This window comes from Anastrepha obliqua, chromosome 4 (genome assembly GCF_027943255.1).
Source record: "Anastrepha obliqua isolate idAnaObli1 chromosome 4, idAnaObli1_1.0, whole genome shotgun sequence".
NCBI lineage: Eukaryota > Metazoa > Arthropoda > Insecta > Diptera > Tephritidae > Anastrepha > Anastrepha obliqua.
This window is the reverse complement of record NC_072895.1, coordinates 81,126,664-81,147,098: the sequence shown is the minus strand read 5'-3', so window position 1 is coordinate 81,147,098 and position 20,435 is coordinate 81,126,664. Positions and strand designations below refer to the sequence as shown.

Below are 20,435 nucleotides of genomic sequence, written 5' to 3'. Positions count from 1 at the left end.
ATCATTATAAAGCTCGAAAGCACATAAAGTATGCTGATGTTAAACTGTTAAGAACCCCGTAGTCTTGGACGATATGATTGACTCAACTGCAGGAACTGAAGGAAGTTCAACTCATTGCTGATGAAGTTCAACTCATTGCAATCTGAAACGCTCGCTTCTCGATTTAAACAATGGAATTCAGTTGATGACGACTTCAGATGAATGATGATGACCGAATTTCTTACAGAGACGTATTCCAAACTGATGAAGAGAATGACAAATGTACCGTACCATACTAAACTCCAATGGGCCGTTTCCAATGCATTTTTAAGTTTGGAACCAGTTCCGTTCTGTACTGCACCGTACCATACCATACAGTGCTGCACTGCACAATACTCCAATAAATATTATGTGTTTATAATGACACTTGTTATCATTTTCATGCTTCGATGCCTACATACCAAATTAGTAAAAAAAAAAAAATAAAATCTTAAAACTCACACAACTCTATTAATTTTAATTTAATTACAGTCAAATAAAGCTCATTCGACGCAAAATTAAATTTACTATAACAGTAGTGTACTAAAAAAAATCTTCAATATCGGCTAATATCGTAAAAATTATGTTAAAGTTGAAAAAATAGAGAAAAAATAAAAAAAATTCCAAATACTTCCGCCTACAGTCTCGTCAGTTGTCATTTCAGAAAAATTGTCAACACACTATCAAAAAGGCTTATTTTTGTTCTTTCGAACTAAAAAAACAAATTCGAAATCGGATGGAAATTGGCGAAGTCAGGAGTGATTCTTCACATCAACCTACTGAAAAACGGTTTTATGGCCATAAAATGAGATTTTGGGGGTGTATTGGTAATTTCTCCTATACCATTTTGTTTAGTTTTTCTATAGCCACAAGTTGTGCTAGGTCTCCATAAAAGTATGTTTAATTTTTTTTTTTTTTGTCACACAGTGTAATTTGCTGGAATATTAACACGAAATTTTATAAGTATAAACCGAAACAACTAAGATAAGACTTGCACCGTTTCCACTTTCGCAGACGTAAAGTTTTAACAGCAAACTCATTCCCGCCTCAAAATATGTAGCAACTGGCATTTTTATTTCATTTGCCGAGCAGACCACTGCTTCTCTCAAGGGCTTATGAAATGGTAAATTTGAGGCGTGTTCTTCGTGCATACTACAGTCATGCATTGCCGCGCACCGCAGCATTAAGCTCTTCCCATAAGAGCGACTCGTTCAAAGAGTTCTCGAGTCATAAGACTTAATAAATTTATCAAAATGTGTATAGCCGTGCCACACTGATTGAGATAACGAACGCTATAAGAAATAAAGTTCAAAAAAGTAAACCCGTAAACAAGCTCAAATAACACTCACTCACAACATTCCTCGGTCTTCCTAATCTAATAACAGTGTAAAATTAATTTATCAAAGCCATTAAGTCGGCTAGGTAATGTAGTCGGCGTACACTTTTCGAAAGCGATATTTCATTTACATAAATGCTCCAAATGCATGAATTTCAATAAAAAGTTTGATTGCCCTTTCGTGAACAAATTTAACGCAGCCTACGAAGATTACAGATTTCGGATGGCTAACATGTTGCTCATTAGCTATGTTTCTACGACTGTCTCCATACCGGGCATCCCATTCATGGACTCCGTCACGAGAATAACAATCTTTATCTTAAGTTTGGATCATCAATTGAAGCATTGCTGTAAAAATTTTGTCCGTTTTTATCGGGCTACTTTTAAAATGGAGTACACTCGGTGGACACAAAGGGTGCTTACGGTGCTATATGTCCGTCTATCATCCTGAACTATTTGGTAATTCCAACAGCTACTGTAGGAAGCCTGTGCCGAAACAGTTTATAATTTTGTCATCAATCATACTAGAAGTGCTGAATTGATTCCATATCTTCTTCGTCTCTAGAATTCTTGCAGAAATCGCTATGCAGGGTGCCGAGCCTGGTGTTTGAATAATCTTTAGTTATATGCCCCATTAATATTTCTATGAGGAACCTTATATTCGTTTTTAAGAACCTTAATAACTTTTCAGTATGCTTGTACTCACTTACCAAGCCCTGTCTCACACCCTTCCTTTGCGTCCACGTCTACCTTTGAAAAATTATGTCGCTGGGATAAAGTATAGATTGACGCTGTGCCATCAAAAAGTTCGTAGGAATCTTGACAAAGTTTACCAAGTTTGAAATCTAGAAAAGAGTTAAACACAGAAAAAGTTCTATGCAAGAGTACTGTGAATAGTGTAGTCGTTTTCGAAGCAATAGCTTGTGTGCGACTTTCTTTTTTGGAAGTTCCATCTTAAGAAAAATATATATATATATATACTTGGCGCGTACACCCTTTTTGGGTGTTTGGCCGAGCTCCTCCTCCTATTTGTGGTGTGCGTCTTGATGTTGTTCCACAAATGGAGGGACCTACAGTTTCAAGCCGACTCCGAACGGCAGATATTTTTTATGAGGAGCTTTTTCATGGCAGAAATACACTCGGAGGTTTGCCATTGCCTGCCGAGGGGCGACCGCTATTAGAAAAATGTTTTTCTTAATTTTGCTGTTTCACCGAGATTCGAACCGACGTTCTCTCTGTGAATTCCGAATGGTAATCACGCACCAACCCATTCGGCTACGGCGGCCGAAATACTACTTTTTTATTTAATTTTTCGAAAAAAAACTGCCTTAAAAAAATTCAATAAAACGGTGGACCTAATCATGTTCGGAAACTTTAGAGCAGTTGGAAACCGTAATAATTGGACTAAAATTCTGCGAAGTGTCTTAAAGTTGGAATAGCGGAACATTTGATTCGAATTACCTATATGTTATTTAGCGAATTGTGAAGCGGTGGCAATATCGGCCAATTTTTCTTTGAAAATGCTGCAGGAGATGCCATTTCGGTCAAAGATAAGGACTACAGAGGCATGATAAAAGGTTACCGGATTGGTAGCCGGAAATTGAAGACATTGACGTGGCCTGTCTTTGTTTAATCAGTCGCGCCCTGTTCGGTAATCGTATCAACAGCCGTCTCGGCAATGTCAATTGGTCACTTCGGAGATACGATTTGCCGACCTTAGACTTTTGTGGGATGCCGCCAAGAATCGATGATATGTGTAAGGCGCGATTCAGGCGCTTAACGCGAATACAGCCTAAGCCGTTCGTGAGATAGAGCCATAAACCGTCAATAAGATCTTCGAAAAGTAGCTTAGCAGGACGCGCTACTGCGAGACATCAATAATAGGAATGTTTTCACTTTCGAATACACCATTAATACAAGGTGAAGCCCAAAATAAACAAGACTGAGCTAAAATAAGTAGAAACGACAGGAGCTTTGTTCTGATAACTTCAAGTTTATTTATTCAAAATAGTCCCGTCTGGCCTCGATACACTGTTTTACTAAAAGCTAAAAGCTTTTCGAAAGAGTTTTTCAGCTCATTGACCGGAATGTTTTTCAGGATGTCGGTACAAGCCTTTTGGATGGCCTCTACGGACGCAAAACGTTTTCCTTTCATAGCTAAATCAAATTTTCCAAGTAGGTAGAAGTCACAGGGAGTCATATTAGGCGAATACGGTGAGTGATTTTTGCTTAAAATGTGATTTCTAGTCAAAAAATCAGTCACAGGAGTGGATCGATGAGATGGTGCATTATCTTGCAATAAGCGCCAGCTTCCTCCCTCGAGGTTTCAAGGCGAATTCAACGAATGCAATGCAACAAACGTTTTAAAACGCCAAAATAGAAGATTGCATTGACGGTTTGGCCCGTTGGCTTGAACTCCTTGTGGACAATTCCCTTGGAATCGTAAAATCAAATGAGCATCGACTTGATTTTTGACTTCTCCAAACGCGATTTTTTGTGTGGTGGCTCGTCTGGGGCCTTCCATTCGGACTTTGACGCTTAGTTTCAGGTTCATGTTGGAAACACTACGTTTCATCACCAGTTACAATGTTTCAAAGGAAGTTCTCGTTTTTTCTCGCTTCTTTAATGAGGTCTTTCGAATGTTGAATTTTGAAGATTTTGGAGATATTCAACTCCGAGCCCATGAATTTCAACGATGATTTTGGTTAATTTTTGGTAAATTTACGAATAATTTCATGAAGTTTTCGGTGATTACTGATTTTGGACCGCCCGTATGTTCATTGTCATTTATGTCCCCACAACCATCTGCGAAACGTGTAAACCACTCATGAACTCTGGCACGGGATAGACGATCAACATCATAAACTTTTTCCATCAATTTAAATGTTTCGGTAAACGTTTTACCGATTTTAAAATAAAATTTGATATTAGCTCTTTGTTCGAAACTCATTTTTGTACCGATGACTCAAACATCTCAAACATACTGGCACTTTAGGCGCAATAACTTTGCTTTCATTGAACCGAATGTCACCAAACGTTTACTGGAAGTCAGCTAGGGATGTACCTTGTAACGCAGTAACTCACCTTGAATACGGAAACCATTATTTTTTTTCATTATCTTGAATTTTTAAAATGAAACCATTATACATATTATATATGTATGCTTACATGCAATTATCAAAATCTTTATTTGCAGAGATTTGTCCAAAATGGAGGATGGTATAGCCGAAAAGGACGTTATGTTCTTGAACTATATTGTGGCCTTTATTGGTTCCCTAGTGCTGGCTTTTTACAAAGGTTGGCTACTGGCGTTAGTCTGTCTTAGCAGTCTACCGGTTACTTTCATAGCACTGGGCGTTGTTTCGATCGTACGTACCAAAGATTTATACGGAAAATGCATATACGAATATTAATTTGTTTTTTTTTTTTTTGCTAGGCGACTTCAAAGCTGTCGAAAAAGGAACTGAATGTTTATGCTAAAGCTGGAAATATTGCAGAAGAAGCATTGAGCGGCATTCGAACTGTGAAAACTTTTGAGGGCGAATACAAGGAAATCTGCGCCTATAAATCGCAAATTGTTGACGCTCGGAAAGTAAACATCAAGCGAAATATGTTTTCTGGCATCGGATTCGGGCTCCTCTGGTTTTTCATCTACGCTTCCTACGCCTTAGCTTTCTGGTTTGGTGTTGGTTTAGTCTTAAAGAACTACGCTGGAGAAGAAGCTTACAGCAATTACACTCCTGGTAATATGATTACGGTATGTCAAATAAATAACTTGCCTTCTTCGGAACTCTTACTAATTTAAAATATATATTGCTGTAGATATTTTTCTCAATCATGATGGGTTCCATGAATATTGGCTTAGCCGCGCCGTATATCGAAGCTTTTGGCATTGCAAAAGGTGCATGCGCCAAAGTATTCAAAATCATCGAACAAGTACCGACAATCAATCCAATCGAGCCGAAAGGCAGGAATTTGAACCAACCTTTGGTACATATCGAACTACGCGACGTTAGTTTCAAATATCCATCACGCGAGGAGGTGCTAGTTCTTAATAAATTAAATTTGAAAATACATCGTGGCCAAACGATAGCGTTAGTTGGTTCATCGGGTTGTGGTAAATCAACGATTATCCAACTTGTGCAGCGTTTCTATGATCCACAAGAAGGCAGCGTATATTTCAATGACACCGATTTGAAGGACATAAACATTACTTCGTTGAGGGAGTGTATAGGTGTCGTCGGTCAAGAACCAGTACTATTTGGCACTAGCATATTTGAAAATATTCGTTATGGCAGAGAGGATGCTACAAAAGAGATGGTCATTGCGGCTGCCATCGCGGCAAATGCTCATATTTTCATAAATAAATTGCCAAAAGTAAGAACAGTTTTTGATATCTGCGTAAAACTTTCATTAAAAACGCACTCCTCCCTTTCAGGGACTTGATACATTAGTTGGTGAACGTGGCGCTCAACTGTCGGGTGGACAGAAACAACGTATCGCTATTGCACGTGCGCTCGTGAGAGATCCCGAAATACTGCTATTGGACGAGGCAACCTCTGCATTGGATACAGCCAGCGAAGCGAAAGTACAGGCGGCTCTTGAAAAGGTAATTTCATTAAGTTGTTTATATTCTTCTATACAAAAATCCATTGCTGTTGGTCTCGAATTTACTTTAATAGTTGATGCTGTGGTTCTTGTTTGCACCAAGACTTCAGTTCAGACATCTAATATTTTTGCAAAGGCGGACAACATCTTGAAGACCGCTATTTCTAACGTTTTTCATGTGCACTTCAGCGTGCGCTAGCTCGTATGGATATAAAATAATGTTGATCAAGATCTTTAAAAGATTATCGACCAAAATTTGGTACTTTTATTCTCACGCGTATAACCTTTATATTTATTTGAGGATTTCTTAAATTTTTTCTAGATATCTTAGTTTTGAGAAATGTCCTAAAAAATGTTCAACATCCATTTTGTACAATATATTATACAATAGTTCGAAGAATTTCATATTTTTGTGAAAAGCAACTATTTTTAAAGTCTTTAAAATATTTAGTTTTAATGAAAATTAATGCATAAACTAAACGTAGACTACTAATTATCATACTTTTAATGTGATACATAATTTATTTTGATCGGCTTACGGATTCTCTATATATTAGAAATATTTATGATATATCTTCTTTTTTCTTTAATCCGAAACCGTTACTTGGCAGTATCTCGAAGACTGCATAAAAGGAAAAAGAGGTTGTCTGTAAAGTCGGTTTACTGACGATAGTTTAACGTGATAACGTCATAAGAAAATACTGATTGAATGGTTGCATTTTTCAAAAGAAAATTTTAATTTTATTTGTTTGATAGATATTTTGTATGGATATAGAGAATGAGTTAACATTAACATAATATACTTTAACATAACATAACATAACATAACATAACATAACATAACATAACATAACATAACATAACATAACATAACATAACATAACATAACATAACATAACATAACATAACATAACATAACATAACATAACATAACATAACATAACATAACATAACATAACATAACATAACATAACATAACATAACATAACATAACATAACATAACATAACATAACATAACATAACATAACATAACATAACATAACATAACATAACATAACATAACATAACATAACATAACATAACATAACATAATATAACATATCATAACATAACATAACATGCTGTTCAAGCAAGGTAACGACGCATGAGCAAGATAACGACGCATATTTTGGTGCGTGCAGCCGGCTACATAGAATTATAAGACGTTATCACGTAAAAAAATAATAATAACATTAAAACAACAGGTATTATTAAGAAACTTGGTTTTATTTTAAATTCTTCAAGTAAATCAAATTAATAATAATCAATAAGAAGGCATATGCAAATACAAATACGTGAATTTATATTATATATGTACATGTGCGCATATACATACACATATACGCTCACTTAAGTAGGAGAGAGCAAGATGTCGAACGTTGCCGTTCGTTTGCTTTGTTTGCTTTGTCGTTCGTTCCGCGCTTTCGCTTGCAGTTCATTCAAGGTAACACTAATGAGCAAGGTAACGACAAATGAGCAAGGTAACGACACGTCAAAAAATTAATCTGAATTTTCAGACTCAATGACCGATTTTACATGGGAATTAGATGGTCCGGTTCTTGGGTGAAAAATATTATTAATTCTTCCTAAGCAGTGTAATCATTCAAGTTCAGCACATTCGACTCTGCAATTTTAAAAATTCTTACTTTTACATCAAAATTGTGTTCTATGTTGCTCTTTTCCAGGCGAGCAAAGGCCGTACAACAATTATTGTTGCGCATCGCTTGTCGACCATTCGACGTGCTGATCGTATTGTAGTAATCAATAAGGGCGAAGTAGTCGAAAGTGGCACACATTCTGAATTGATGGAACTGAAGTCTCACTATTTTAACTTGGTTACAACTCAACTGGGAGACGAGCCTTTGACTGACGACGCTCAAAATGCTGAAAAGTCTCAAAATTTCTTCGGCTCGAAAGACGAAGATGAGGAACTTATTGACATTAAATATGAGGAGGAAGCTTTAGTTGATGAAGATGAAGAGAGTTCGCTGTGGCCTATTTTAAAGAAGAATAAACCGGAATGGCCACAACTTTTGTGTGGGATGATTTCTTCGGTTATTATGGGCTTTGCTATGCCTATTTTCGCTGTGCTTTTTGGAGGAATACTTGAAGTATTGGCCGCTAAAGATGATCCACAATATGTACGTGACAACACCAATCAATATAGTATATATTTTATGGTAACTGGTATCATCGTTGGTTTTGCCACTTTCCTTCAGGTAATTAAAACTTTCCCTACAAGTTTGTAATGTTAATAAATTCCCAATTACACAATAATTCTACGCAGATATACATGTTCGGTATTGCGGGTGAGAAGCTTACGGAACGTTTAAGAGGTTTGATGTTTGAGGCGATCCTGAAGCAAGAAGTCGCTTGGTTCGACGATAAAGCCAACAGTACGGGAAGTCTTTGCGCGAGGCTTTCTGGTGACTCAGCTGCTGTTCAAGGTGTAAGTACTCATCCACGATTTGTAGTCTAAAATGGCAATTTTTACCTCCTAAACGTTAAAAATATGTTAATGTAAACGCAATTCCAAATATCAGTGTTAGGCAATGTTGTTTTTTTAATTTTCATCAACTAAGGCGAATCTATTAAAGGTGGTATCGGTAAATCAGCCGATTTGTTTTTTTCTTTCGCCACCTATGTATGTGGCTGTCAGCCCAGAATGACACAAGGCGAATTCATTCTTTGTTTTCTACTTTGCCAATACTTTTCTTTGAAAATCAAACGTACAAACCACTCTTGTTGGTCTAGTGCGCCCAACTTTAATGAATGCGCCTTGTCATCAAGCATGGAAAATTAAATAGAAAACTAAAATAGACTGTCATTCGCACCGTCGAATGAGACCACACTGCCACAAAAATATCTGACTGAAGTTGATCGACTTCAAATTATGGTGTTCTATAGCTTGAAAATATACCCCTGCTTAAAATATTCGCACCAGCTCTAGGGCTCGACCAGTATTGTCCGTCTCTCGGCAGAAATTAGTAAATGAAAAGATCTGCCATCAATAAAATCCTTAAGATTTGTAGTATGCGAAGATAATTAAGAAAATATCGAGCTTGATATCACAGAAAAATAGAGTTTCCTAATAAGAGTGGGTCGAAAAAGAATAAAACAAACTGTACGTGAGGTGTTAGCAACACTTTTTTTTTTTAGAAAGGTCCAGTTATGCCATTGCGTATAGAATATGACACCTTTTAAATGCCCACCGCGGCTTTGCACATTAACTCGGACCCAAGAGATGCAATTTTAAACGACTTTGCTTTATAGATTCATGAATTTGAGCAACGTTGTTTTTGAGCGCATCTGTCTATTGCGTTTTATTGCCATAGATATGCGATTTCAGAGAACCATTCAAGAAAAAGTCGAGTATGATCAAGTCGTACGATCTTGGTGGCCAATCACGTCATCTTCGCGAGGGGTAAGCCAACCCTCAAATTGTTCACTCACAATAGGATTTTATCCTTTGCGTCTAACCCGAATTGGTTCTGGTAACGTAGAACCGACTGCCGTGTGAACCTCATTTTGACCGTTGTTTTTGTTGTTGTTGTTGAAGCAATTCATTAGGTCTTCCCGTTTGGATGTGAAGCTTTAGGACTACTGTACTGTCCACGATAAAGACTTTTCGAAAGATTTTTGGGGCTTTTGTAGAGAAATTCCGGCGCTTCAAATGATCAGTATAGGTACATATAATATGTACTTTACGGTCTAATCAAAATAAGTGTATACATAATTTTTCAGTGAAAAAAAAAAAATGTATTACAGGTGTCGCTCGAGTTATACGATTAATTGGTTTCGTGTATCTCGCAACTGTGTAAGTGGAGACTCAAATTTAGACTCAACATGTTTAGTGGAAAATAAAATGTTTTATTCTTTTAATCTTAACACTAAATGTTTGAGAGTTTTATAAAAAAAAAATTATTACGTAATATCAAAAAACTCTTTGGGTCCTTAATCTAATTACTCGCTGTCGTTGGTGTTGGTGGTGGTGGTCTAAAAATGATGTTATTATTAATATTCCTTAGTTCTGCTACAAATATTTCTCTACGGGCTATACAGGGATCTCTTTCAGCGCAATAAATAGGCCTGCAACTCTTTCGCCATATTTAAACCATGCTCTGCATCAGTCATTGAAAGTTTCTCAGTAGATGCATCCTCATAACTTTCCTCCTCTTTGACGGTCACTAGATTTGACTTTCAAAGGAAAGATTTTCTTCATCCAAAGTGTTTTCAAATAATATTAGGAGGTTGAATTAGTTTTAAAGGTGACACACAGATGGCGCTATTTATCACTTTATCGCGTTGGCAATACAGAATATATATTCATGACAAAGCCTCATCCCTAGGCTTTGTTTATCAGTATCTGTCATTTCGCTGAAGTATAAACAACGCAGTGTTTTCGTGCTCCGAGTATGTCAACTTTCGTGCCGTCGAAACGCAATTTGCGGGAAGCTTTGCTTTTCTACATCAATTTGAAAAAAAATACAGCACAAGCCCGTGAATTGCTGCAGGAGGCCTACCCAGACCATACTCCGTCGATTTCAACATGTGAGTACTGGTTTCGACGGTTCAAAAGTGGTGATTTTCACACCGAAGACAAGGAGCGTCCTGGCCAGCCCAAAAAGTTCGAGGACGCGGAATTGGGGGAATTGGTAAACGAGGACTCGTGCCAAACCCAAGAAGAGCTTGCTGAATCATTGGGCGTTGATAAGTCAACCGTTTGCAAGCGTCTAAAAGCGATGGGAATGATCCAAAAGCAAGGACATTGGGTCCCGTACGAGTTGAAGCTGCGCGACGTCGAACGGCGATTTTTTACGTGCGAATTGCTGATCGAGCGACAAAATCGGAAGGGTTTTTTGCATCGGGTGGTGACTGGCGACGAAAAATGGATCCACTACGATAACCCAAAACGCAAAAAATCATGGGGTTTGCCCGGCCACGTATCAACGTCGACGGCCAAGCAGAATATTCACGGCAAGAAAATCATGCTCTGCATTTGGTGGGATCAGGTCGGCGTCGTATATTTTGAGCTGCTCCAACCGGGCGAAACAATCACGGGGGATCGTTACCGACTGCAATTGATGCTTTTAAGCCGGGCATTGAAAGAAAAACGGCCGGAAACGGTAAAAAGGCACGACAAGGTTATTTTGCAACATGGCAACGCTCGGCCGCATGTCAAAAAATACCTTGGAACGCTTGGCTGGGAAGTGTTACCCCACCCGCCGTATAGTCCAGACATAGCTCCCTCCGATTATCATTTGTTCCGGCATATGAGTCTCGATTTGGCGGACCAGCGGTTCTCCTCGTACGAGGTTACCAAAATATGGGTTGAGTCATGGATAGCCAAGCAGCGGCCAGAATTTTGGAGAAACGGCATCCGGAAATTGCCCGAAAGATGGGCGAAAGTTGTAGCTAGCGATGGCCAATACTTCGAATAAAATATTTTGTACCGTTTTTTCACAATAAAGCCCCAAATCTTCGAAAAAAACCTTTAAAACTAATTCAACCTCCCAATACTATAGTTCATTTATGTCTTCACTAGACATATCGTCGAATGAGCAACATTTATAATATGGTCACATTCAATTTCTTTATGTGGAACGTAATCATCTTCGCACACCACGATAGGAAAAAAAAATTTCCAGCATGCACTAAGAGCTGAAGATTTCAGATCTTTATATATTTTCCTAAATAGAATGAAAAGATATGCGTATATAGTATGACTTAAAAGTTGGTATGACTCGATCCAGCTTAATTATATTAATATATGATAAATAGTTATTGTTTTGTCCTTTTTATGGAAATTGGTCAAAAAACGTGTAACTTGAGGGAATGTCGCTATCTTTTCCGTGTGACTCGAAAATCGTGTAACTCAAGTACCGTTTATTTCGGGAGGTACCTGTATTATCACTAATCAGAAGCTTTAAAAAGTAAATATATAATTATATATAAATACTATTAAGGTGATTTCCATGTTCAGCTGATTTCAAAGTGTCCACGAAGACAGAAGATCAATCGTTTTATGAAATTCTAAGCTATGGGCCGCAGCTCCCCTATGAAGTTCTCGAAGCAACACTTCCTTCAGGGACTTTTAACTTTTGTGCCGTATTGCACAGACCCGGGCCTCCAAAATCGACCATAAACTGAAATTCATCGTACTCAGATCCGCAGAGTAGGGTGGCGTCTTGAGACGCTATTTGAAAAATGAGTTTTCTACCACTCTCGTGTTTTTTTCTTTGCTATGCGAACTGGCACCAAATCCTGTTGAAACGTCCAATGTTCTTCGCTAAAGTGCTGTTGAGATCAGGAAAGAACAGAAATTTCTAAAATATTCCGGCGGTAAACTTCTTAATTTTTACTCCTCGTACTCCAAAGATCAGATATGTCTTGCCGCAAATGCCACCGCACTTTCTTACAGATTGTGAGATTTGGTTAGTACTTGAGTTAGTTTGACCACGTGAACGTGTAGGTCAAGACCCGTGTGCAAATTAATCCCAATGAGAACTAAGTGATTCCCAATTCTAATGAATGACGATTAATTAACTGATTCGTTTTATTTTGACATGAGCCATTCACGACTGCTATTTTTTCGTACCTCGACTGGTGCGTGTCTGGCTGGCATAGGAAAATTCAATAGTAAATATGAATAACTCGTACAGCTTGACTGGTGTAACAATTATTGCGTTGGAAATGTGGACTAAGCGCCTGTAAAGTTGCGACCCTGTCTCAGAATTTCGGTAAAGGCTGGTACTTACCGAAGGCAGTGTAGTCAAGAAAAGTTCGTTAAATTTGTTTACAAAAACATAGAAAATATGTTATGAACATAATAAAAAAAGAGATTGAACTGAAAGAATTGAAATAAAAACTTGAATTTTGCAGGCAACTGGGCAACGTATTGGAACTATTGTACAATCACTGGCCACTATCGGGCTAGGTATTGGCTTATCTATGTACTATGAATGGAGTTTAGGCTTGTTGGCATTGGCATTCGCACCATTCATTCTAATTGCGTCGTATTTGCAGCGCAAAGTTATGGCTCAGGAAAATATGGGCACTGCTAAAACTATGGAAAATTGCACAAAGGTGAGCAATAGACATTTTTTTAAAAAAGAAATACATAGTTTGACTGATTTTTCTTCACAGCTTGCCGTTGAGGTCGTCTCCAATATACGCACAGTAGCGTCATTAGGCAGAGAGGAGATGTTTTACCGACAATACATGGAAATGCTTTACCCCGCAATGGCTGTAAGTTCCGCACATTTCCATTCCTCCACATTTCTAGTAAGTTTTTACTAAAACAATTAATCCAAAAAATTAAAATACTTGCAGAAAGCTAAGAAGAATACGCACTTCCGTGGCTTAGTGTATGGATTGGCTAGATCTCTTATGTTCTTTGCTTATGCGGCTTGTATGTACTATGGAGGTTGGTGCGTGGTAAACAGGGGCATGGAATTCGGTAATGTTTTTAAGTAAGTGACCGTAACCGAATTTTAACTTCTATTCTACAAATGGCATAAATTAAATATACACAACCATACATACAAAAATTTACAAATTTACAGGGTTTCACAAGCCTTGATCATGGGCACAGCCTCAATTGCCAATGCATTAGCCTTTGCTCCCAATTTCCAGAAGGGCATTACGGCAGCTAAGAAAATATTTTTACTGCTAAGTCGCGAACCGAAAATTCTTGATAAACCGGGTGTGTCGAGAGACCCATGGCACGCAGAAGGCAAAGTTGACTTCACTGATGTCACGTTTAGCTATCCTACACGTAAAGAAATTCCGGTATTAAGAGGCATAATACTGAATGTAATGGAGGGGAGAAAAGTGGCTTTAGTGGGTTCATCTGGATGTGGAAAGTCCACATGCATTCAGTTGTTGCAACGCTTCTATGATGTCGATGCCGGTTCAGTGGGCATCGATGATGTCGATTTACGAAATGTGTCCCTCTCCAATCTACGCCGTCAGCTCGGTATTGTCTCTCAGGAACCCATTTTGTTCGACAGATCTATTAGGGAGAATATTGAATATGGCGATAATAAGCGGGAGGTCTCCGAACAGGAGATAATCGCTGCAGCCAAAAAAGCGAATATACACAATTTTGTATCGGCACTGCCATTGGTAAGACTCTTAATATATAATATAATATATATAGTATTTTTACATATTGCAAATTGCAGGGCTATGAGACGCGTATGGGTGAGAAAGGCGCACAATTGTCTGGTGGTCAAAAGCAGCGAATCGCCATCGCTCGTGCAATGGTGAGAAATCCGAAAATTTTGCTACTTGACGAAGCCACATCTGCTCTTGATGCTGAGAGTGAAAAGGTAATAAACTTTCAATGTACAAATGCATGCATCGTATCTAATTTTGTGAAAAAATTTCAGGTTGTTCAAGATGCTCTCGACGCAGCTAGTGAAGGAAGAACAACCATCAGCATTGCTCATAGATTGTCCACAATTGTCGACTCTGATGTGATATTCGTGCTCGACAATGGGCAAGTTGCTGAAAGCGGTTCACATAAGGAGCTGCTGAAGCTGCGTGGCATCTATTATACGCTGTGGAGATTGCAAACCGGTGGTTAATGATAATGTTACGGTTAATGATAGTATTAGTTGTGTTCCAATGCTCAATGATCGGGGTCCGGAAAAAAAATTTTGCACGAAAATACAACAATAACGATGTGCTCCTGATGGAGATCCAGTTCAAATTATGATAACTTTTGTTCGTTTTGCTTTACGTCATTGGTAGCACTGACAAGTGAATGTATACAGAAACATGAATTAAATTAGAAAAGCTTTCGCTTGAGAGATAAATTAGAGGCTGAATAAAGCAAAATAGAATACAAGGTCACGCCTTCCGAATTTGTTGTGTCATCAGGCTTTATGAATAAACAATCAAAAGGAGGAGAGAAAGAGTAGGCGAAATCAATAGAAGCTACTTAACATAAGAAATTATACGCACACAGACACACTTTCTTGTCTCGGCGTCCACCCTATAAAAACGCGAAAAAACTGCATTTGGAGGCTTTATTTTTGTTTGTGCTTTCACAATTTAACACGCGGCACTTACTTGTCATTAGTTTGTTTAGTTTAAATATCACAAATCACAATATTATCAAGCCATTTAGTGAATTTTCACAAGCATGCAAGTTCTCTTCCTTTTGTTTGTTTTGCATCGGAAACGAGCGGACGTCAGACTTGTCAAAATTGCGAAAAATCAAGTAGCTGTTTGGGAAAGACTTCACCTTCAGTATTCAACTTGCCTTGGTGCTGAATGCGGTTTTTTGCAAACAATTTGAATGCTACGCTATTAAGCAACTTAATCATATCTGTATTAATATGCTCTTGAAGAGCGCCAATTTTCGGTTGAAATATCGGGTTCTTGAAAAAGTGTTTTAGTGACCTGTAACTAACTTCTATTAGTGTTACATCTTCAAGACTGTCATCTTTCAAATAGCAAAGTGTGTATTTTCTGTCAAATGAATGCATTTTTGACAAAAATTCTTGTGGAACAATTTTTTATATATTTGCTTCTTCGTACTACCAAAACAGAAGTTTAGCATCAGTGCTTCTAAGACCCATAAAAATTATCCGGATCATTCCTGTGGGAATTTATCGAGACACTGAGCTGGATAATCCAAGAAAACACGTTAATTAAGTAAAAATATATGTGAATATACATGAATCAATATGTTAAGCCAAGTGGGAATATTCTACGCTAATTTGGTGTATGAAATGTCATAGGAAATTTCTTGTAAGAAAACACTCAACTCGCTAACTTTGCATTAGATGATTTCTTACACTGATTTTTCTATGTTGTTTCGTAGCTAAAACAAAGCGTGCATTAGGCTTAACATAAGCACAGCACAACATAGCACATATCTACATACATACATATGCACAACATATGCAGGTACATATGTGCACTTGCATGCTAGAACAAAGTAGTATTAATATTTGTATATGTAGTATTAAGCAAGCGGAAGCAGTGGTCCATCCCGGACTGTCATGTTAAAAAAGAAGAAGTATCAAAATTTTATTGTAAAAAAGCAAATGGGGGGTACATAGTTCGCCAGCTTCTAAGTGTTCAAAATTATGTATTAAAATAAAATTCCGATTCAGGGTTTGATTAGTCAATCACAATACATCAAACCCTGAAATACATTATCAGTGCCATGAGCTATTAATTAGCACGAGTAAATACACCAAGGAGGGTAACGACATAACATGTGCGTGTGCATATTAGGACATATGTACACATAGTATTACGATATTTCAAAAAGGTAGTTTCAATAAAGTGTTTACAAATTTCTGTACGACAATTTGAAACAAATCGTTTAATTAAAATTTTTAGGTTATTTTAGTTGGCTTTAAAAAAAGGATACACATTTTTAGAATGTAATGAACGCGTAATAAAGCGTTTTTCAGTAAGAGCGCTTCAACTATAAAACACAAACGGTTTGACTTTTTTAACTAATTTTTTTTTTATTATCGAGTTTGAACATATACATTTAAGTATGAAATTTGATTTCTTTTGCATAACCACCGCGTGCACGTGTTACGAAGTCCAATCGTTGAACCCAATTTTCGACCACTCTTTTGCATAAATCGGCCGAAATTCCAGCAATTTCGCGTTCAATATTGGCTCTGAGCTCACAAATCGTCGCCGGCTTGTTACTGTAGACCAATGACTTCCCATAACCCCAAAGAAAATAATCTAGAGGCGTCAAATCACACGAGCGCGGCGGCTATTTGACCGATCCATTTCTGGAAATAATGCGCTCATCGAACTTACTCTTCAACAAATCAATTGTAGCGTGTGTTGTGTGGCTTGTGGCCCCGTCCTGTTGAAACCACATGTCGTCTAAGTCCATACCATTCAATTGCGGCCAAAAATAATCGTTTATCATGTCGCGGTATCGATTTCCATTCACAGTAACGTGGCGATCGTTCTCGTCAACGAAAAAATATGGGCCAATTACGCCGCCGGCATGTAAACCGCACCAAACAGTGATTTTTTCGGGATGCAACGGTGTCTCATGAATCACGTGTGGATTGCTTTCTGCCCAGTAACGCATACTTTGCTTGTTGACAAAGCCATTGAGCCAAAAGTGAGATGGCTTGTTAAATGGACCGTAAAATGGCCGTAATGCTCTTAAAGTAGCAGCAACAGAACGATTATTTTCATAAAAAATTTGAACGATTTGCAATCGTTGCTCAAGTGTGTAGCGTTCCATGATGAAATGTATACTAATGAAGTTTACAAATGACAAGCGAAAAATAAAAAATATTGCGTCGTTCGCCCTCCCTGTCGGAAAAAAGTTGAAGCGCACCTATTGAAAAACGCGCTACTTCGTTATGTTAGCGAGAAACGCAGGCAAAAATTACAACAGTAGAGTTGATGAAACAAATGCTGTACTAACCCTGCAGGAAATTATACTACACTACCTAATACTTGCTTAGACCAAGCGTCCTACGAATGTTTGTGTGTATGTTAGTACGTCTGTGTAATATACACGTTACGACGCTCATAATAGCAACCGCGTGTGCTGTATTACGTCCGTATTTATATATTTCTAAATATTTTCATTTTTAAATATTTACCGCAATTGCAGGCGGTGTTGCAATATACCACAATCATAATGACGGTGCTCGTATTGTAACTCCACAGATAGATCTGAATGCTCAGCAACTAGAATCACTGTCTGTTCAGCTCTCTAAAGTGGGAGAAATATGTGCATGCGAAACCAGATTGTGGCAGTTTATATTTCACCGAATCAATCAATAAATAGCATCACGGAATTCATTCACGAAAATTTAATAAAGTATACACCAGAAGAATCGCGGATACTTAGAAAACATTACGATAAAGTTCCAATGATTTTAAGTGGCGATTTTAACGTAAATTTTGCATTGGACACAGCGGTTCCTTTAATTGACTTTCTCAATACAACATTCAATTTAAAAATGTGTAACAATCGCACTGAATCGACAACACGATCAAAAACAACAATTGACGCGGTATTTCAAAGACATGTTGACAACATCGAAACCAAAGCATTTGTATCATATTTTAGCTTTCATAAGCCACTCGTATCATTTGTTGAAATTGAAAACATTGAGGATGAATAATAATAAAATGAAGAAAATAAAATATGAACTTTATAGCAATATTATAATGAACCTATAATTATCCCGCTTCTAATGCTGCTTTCGTCTCATTCTCTCTCAGTTTGTTTTACGGAAGGTTTCACTTCTATCTCGTCTAACCGTTAGACTGGTATGTTTTTTGTGTTCAAAATTAGCAGTACCACTTTTGTAGAACGATTTGTCTTTTGCTTTTTGCTTAGGACTCAGTTTCAGAGATAACCTCTTCATTCGAGCGAAATTTCTTACTGGTCTTCGAACAGCCAGTAGCAACTCCAAGTTCAATTCATGTAGTTTTGCCATTGTTTTGATTGACTTGTGACACGGTGCGTTATCTTGAAAATGAGCAAACGCGGCACCTAGATACTTTAAACATAACTTTCCTGTTAACTCACACAAATTCACGTTTCGATCAAATCGATAATTTCAAAACGATTTTGTGGATTTTTTTGATGTTTTCGAGTGTTACCGTCTCATTTGGACGTTTACTGCGTTGTGCATCATCGGTGTCTGTACAACTACGTTTAAAGTCAGCACACCATTGTTTTATTGTTGTTTCTGATGAAGTGGAGTCCCCATAACACCTTTCAAGCCATTGCTTCTTAGCACAATAACTAACGAACTAATAAATATAATATCATGAAATTTAAATAACTGTTTGAATATTGTTTGAATTTTTCGAGAAGTATTGAATTGTAAAGGGTCTTTCAAAAGTGACTCCTAGATGTTAATGGGGAATTCCTAGACAGTACCATTTTTCATGTTTTCTTTGAAATTTTTCAAGTAGACGGATATAATACAAATTTTTCACGATAGAATAACGCGTTAAAACTATTGAAGCACATACCGCAAAATTCGTGATTTTTTGGGGCGAAATAATCATCCGAATGAGTCGACAATTCAAATGTTCGTGAAAAATTCCAAAAAAACCTGGTTCTGTCGAGGATGGAAAAACGACTGGCAGATCAAAACTGGCTAAGGTAAACGTTAAGCTTCCAAAATCGGACGGTCCATCCATCATAAAAAGACGAGTTAGTTAGTTAGTTAGTAAAATACTCAAAAAAGCCTAGTCTTACTTAGTCTTGCCATATTCAGTTTAGTACAAGTTGCTAACGAATAACGAGATTGACAATCGGTAAATACCTACGTGGAAATGACAACGCTGCAAAAATGGCGATGACATGAACTAATGAATATATTGTATCGAAGGATTTTTTTACTCAGTTGGTAGTGGTAAACATGCTGAAACAATTTTTTAGACGTGTGCTATTTAGCCTTCCGTTATTCGACTCTCAGCGAAATTCACAGAATCATCTAATGGGCTGACGTCACTTCGGGTATGTATACAAAAAACTGAGATTGTGTTGGTGATATGCGAAAAAAATCAACCAATGACACTGTGTTGCCGTCTGAACAACGACTGATTGGACGAGTGTGAAATGATCGTGCGGAATTCGACAGCTGAATCCCCCGTGACGTGACAGCCGAAGTTTCCTTCCCAATTCTTCTTTTTTATTGACCTAACCGTGTAAATCTATCACCCTTGGTGGTATCCACGATGGAGAGAATCTGAAAGGTGTGGCTAACATAAGATCGTCAACCGGCTTTCAGCGGTTTTGAGAGAACCAGTTGATTTCGTGTCGTTTGACAGCGGTTTGTTTGCGACAAAGCTTAAATTGTATGGCTGATAAACGAAAAATAGTACATACATGGATTATCGTTCTACAGGGGGCGCAAAATTAATCATTACGTTAATAAAATTTGTTTTTGAGTGATTAATTTTGCGCCACCATGTACTTATCAAAGTTAACTTGCAGATTAAAGCGAAACGCTACTCAATATTTTGATAAGCTGGCTTCAATAACGTAGAACAATCCAGGCGTCTCAAAAGGCATGGGGAATTTCGAAATAGAAAGGAACTATGGGACAATTCCGCTTTCTCGCTGAGCTCTCTAGGTCCGATGCAAAGTAGACGTTAATGGAATAAAGTCCGTAATGAAAGCTTTTCCTGTTTATTTCGCCCGTGTGCTATTTAACCAAATAAAGAGTGGTTAAGTTTCAAGAGCCGGTGTTGATTTTGAATAAAATACAATTTTTTTAAGAAATTATTGTCATTTCTCTTTATTATGATAATATTGGTATGCCCCAATTACGTATGGAACAAAATATTGGCCAAATGGCCGCCGCGGCCACGGCGGCACACCTCCATCCGATGATCCAAATTTTCCATGACGCTGAGGCATAATTGAGGTTCTATGCCGTTAATGTGCCGAATTAT

At 37.7% G+C, this 20,435-nt stretch overlaps 1 protein-coding gene across 1 annotated transcript in view; it reads left to right on the top strand.

Moving 5' to 3' along the window:
• Positions 1-14,856, top strand: part of LOC129246467 (ATP-dependent translocase ABCB1) — a 33,286-nt gene extending 18,430 nt beyond the window's left edge. The window contains exons 5-16 of the mRNA XM_054885321.1: positions 4,551-4,722; positions 4,791-5,111; positions 5,177-5,731; positions 5,793-5,963; positions 7,688-8,221; positions 8,290-8,451; positions 12,885-13,088; positions 13,149-13,250; positions 13,335-13,474; positions 13,568-14,129; positions 14,189-14,335; positions 14,396-14,856. Coding sequence (XP_054741296.1) covers positions 4,551-4,722; positions 4,791-5,111; positions 5,177-5,731; positions 5,793-5,963; positions 7,688-8,221; positions 8,290-8,451; positions 12,885-13,088; positions 13,149-13,250; positions 13,335-13,474; positions 13,568-14,129; positions 14,189-14,335; positions 14,396-14,593 — 3,268 coding nt within the window. The 3' untranslated portion in view covers positions 14,594-14,856. The remainder of the gene's footprint in view (positions 1-4,550; positions 4,723-4,790; positions 5,112-5,176; positions 5,732-5,792; positions 5,964-7,687; positions 8,222-8,289; positions 8,452-12,884; positions 13,089-13,148; positions 13,251-13,334; positions 13,475-13,567; positions 14,130-14,188; positions 14,336-14,395) is intronic.
• The last annotated feature ends 5,579 nt before the right edge of the window (positions 14,857-20,435 follow it).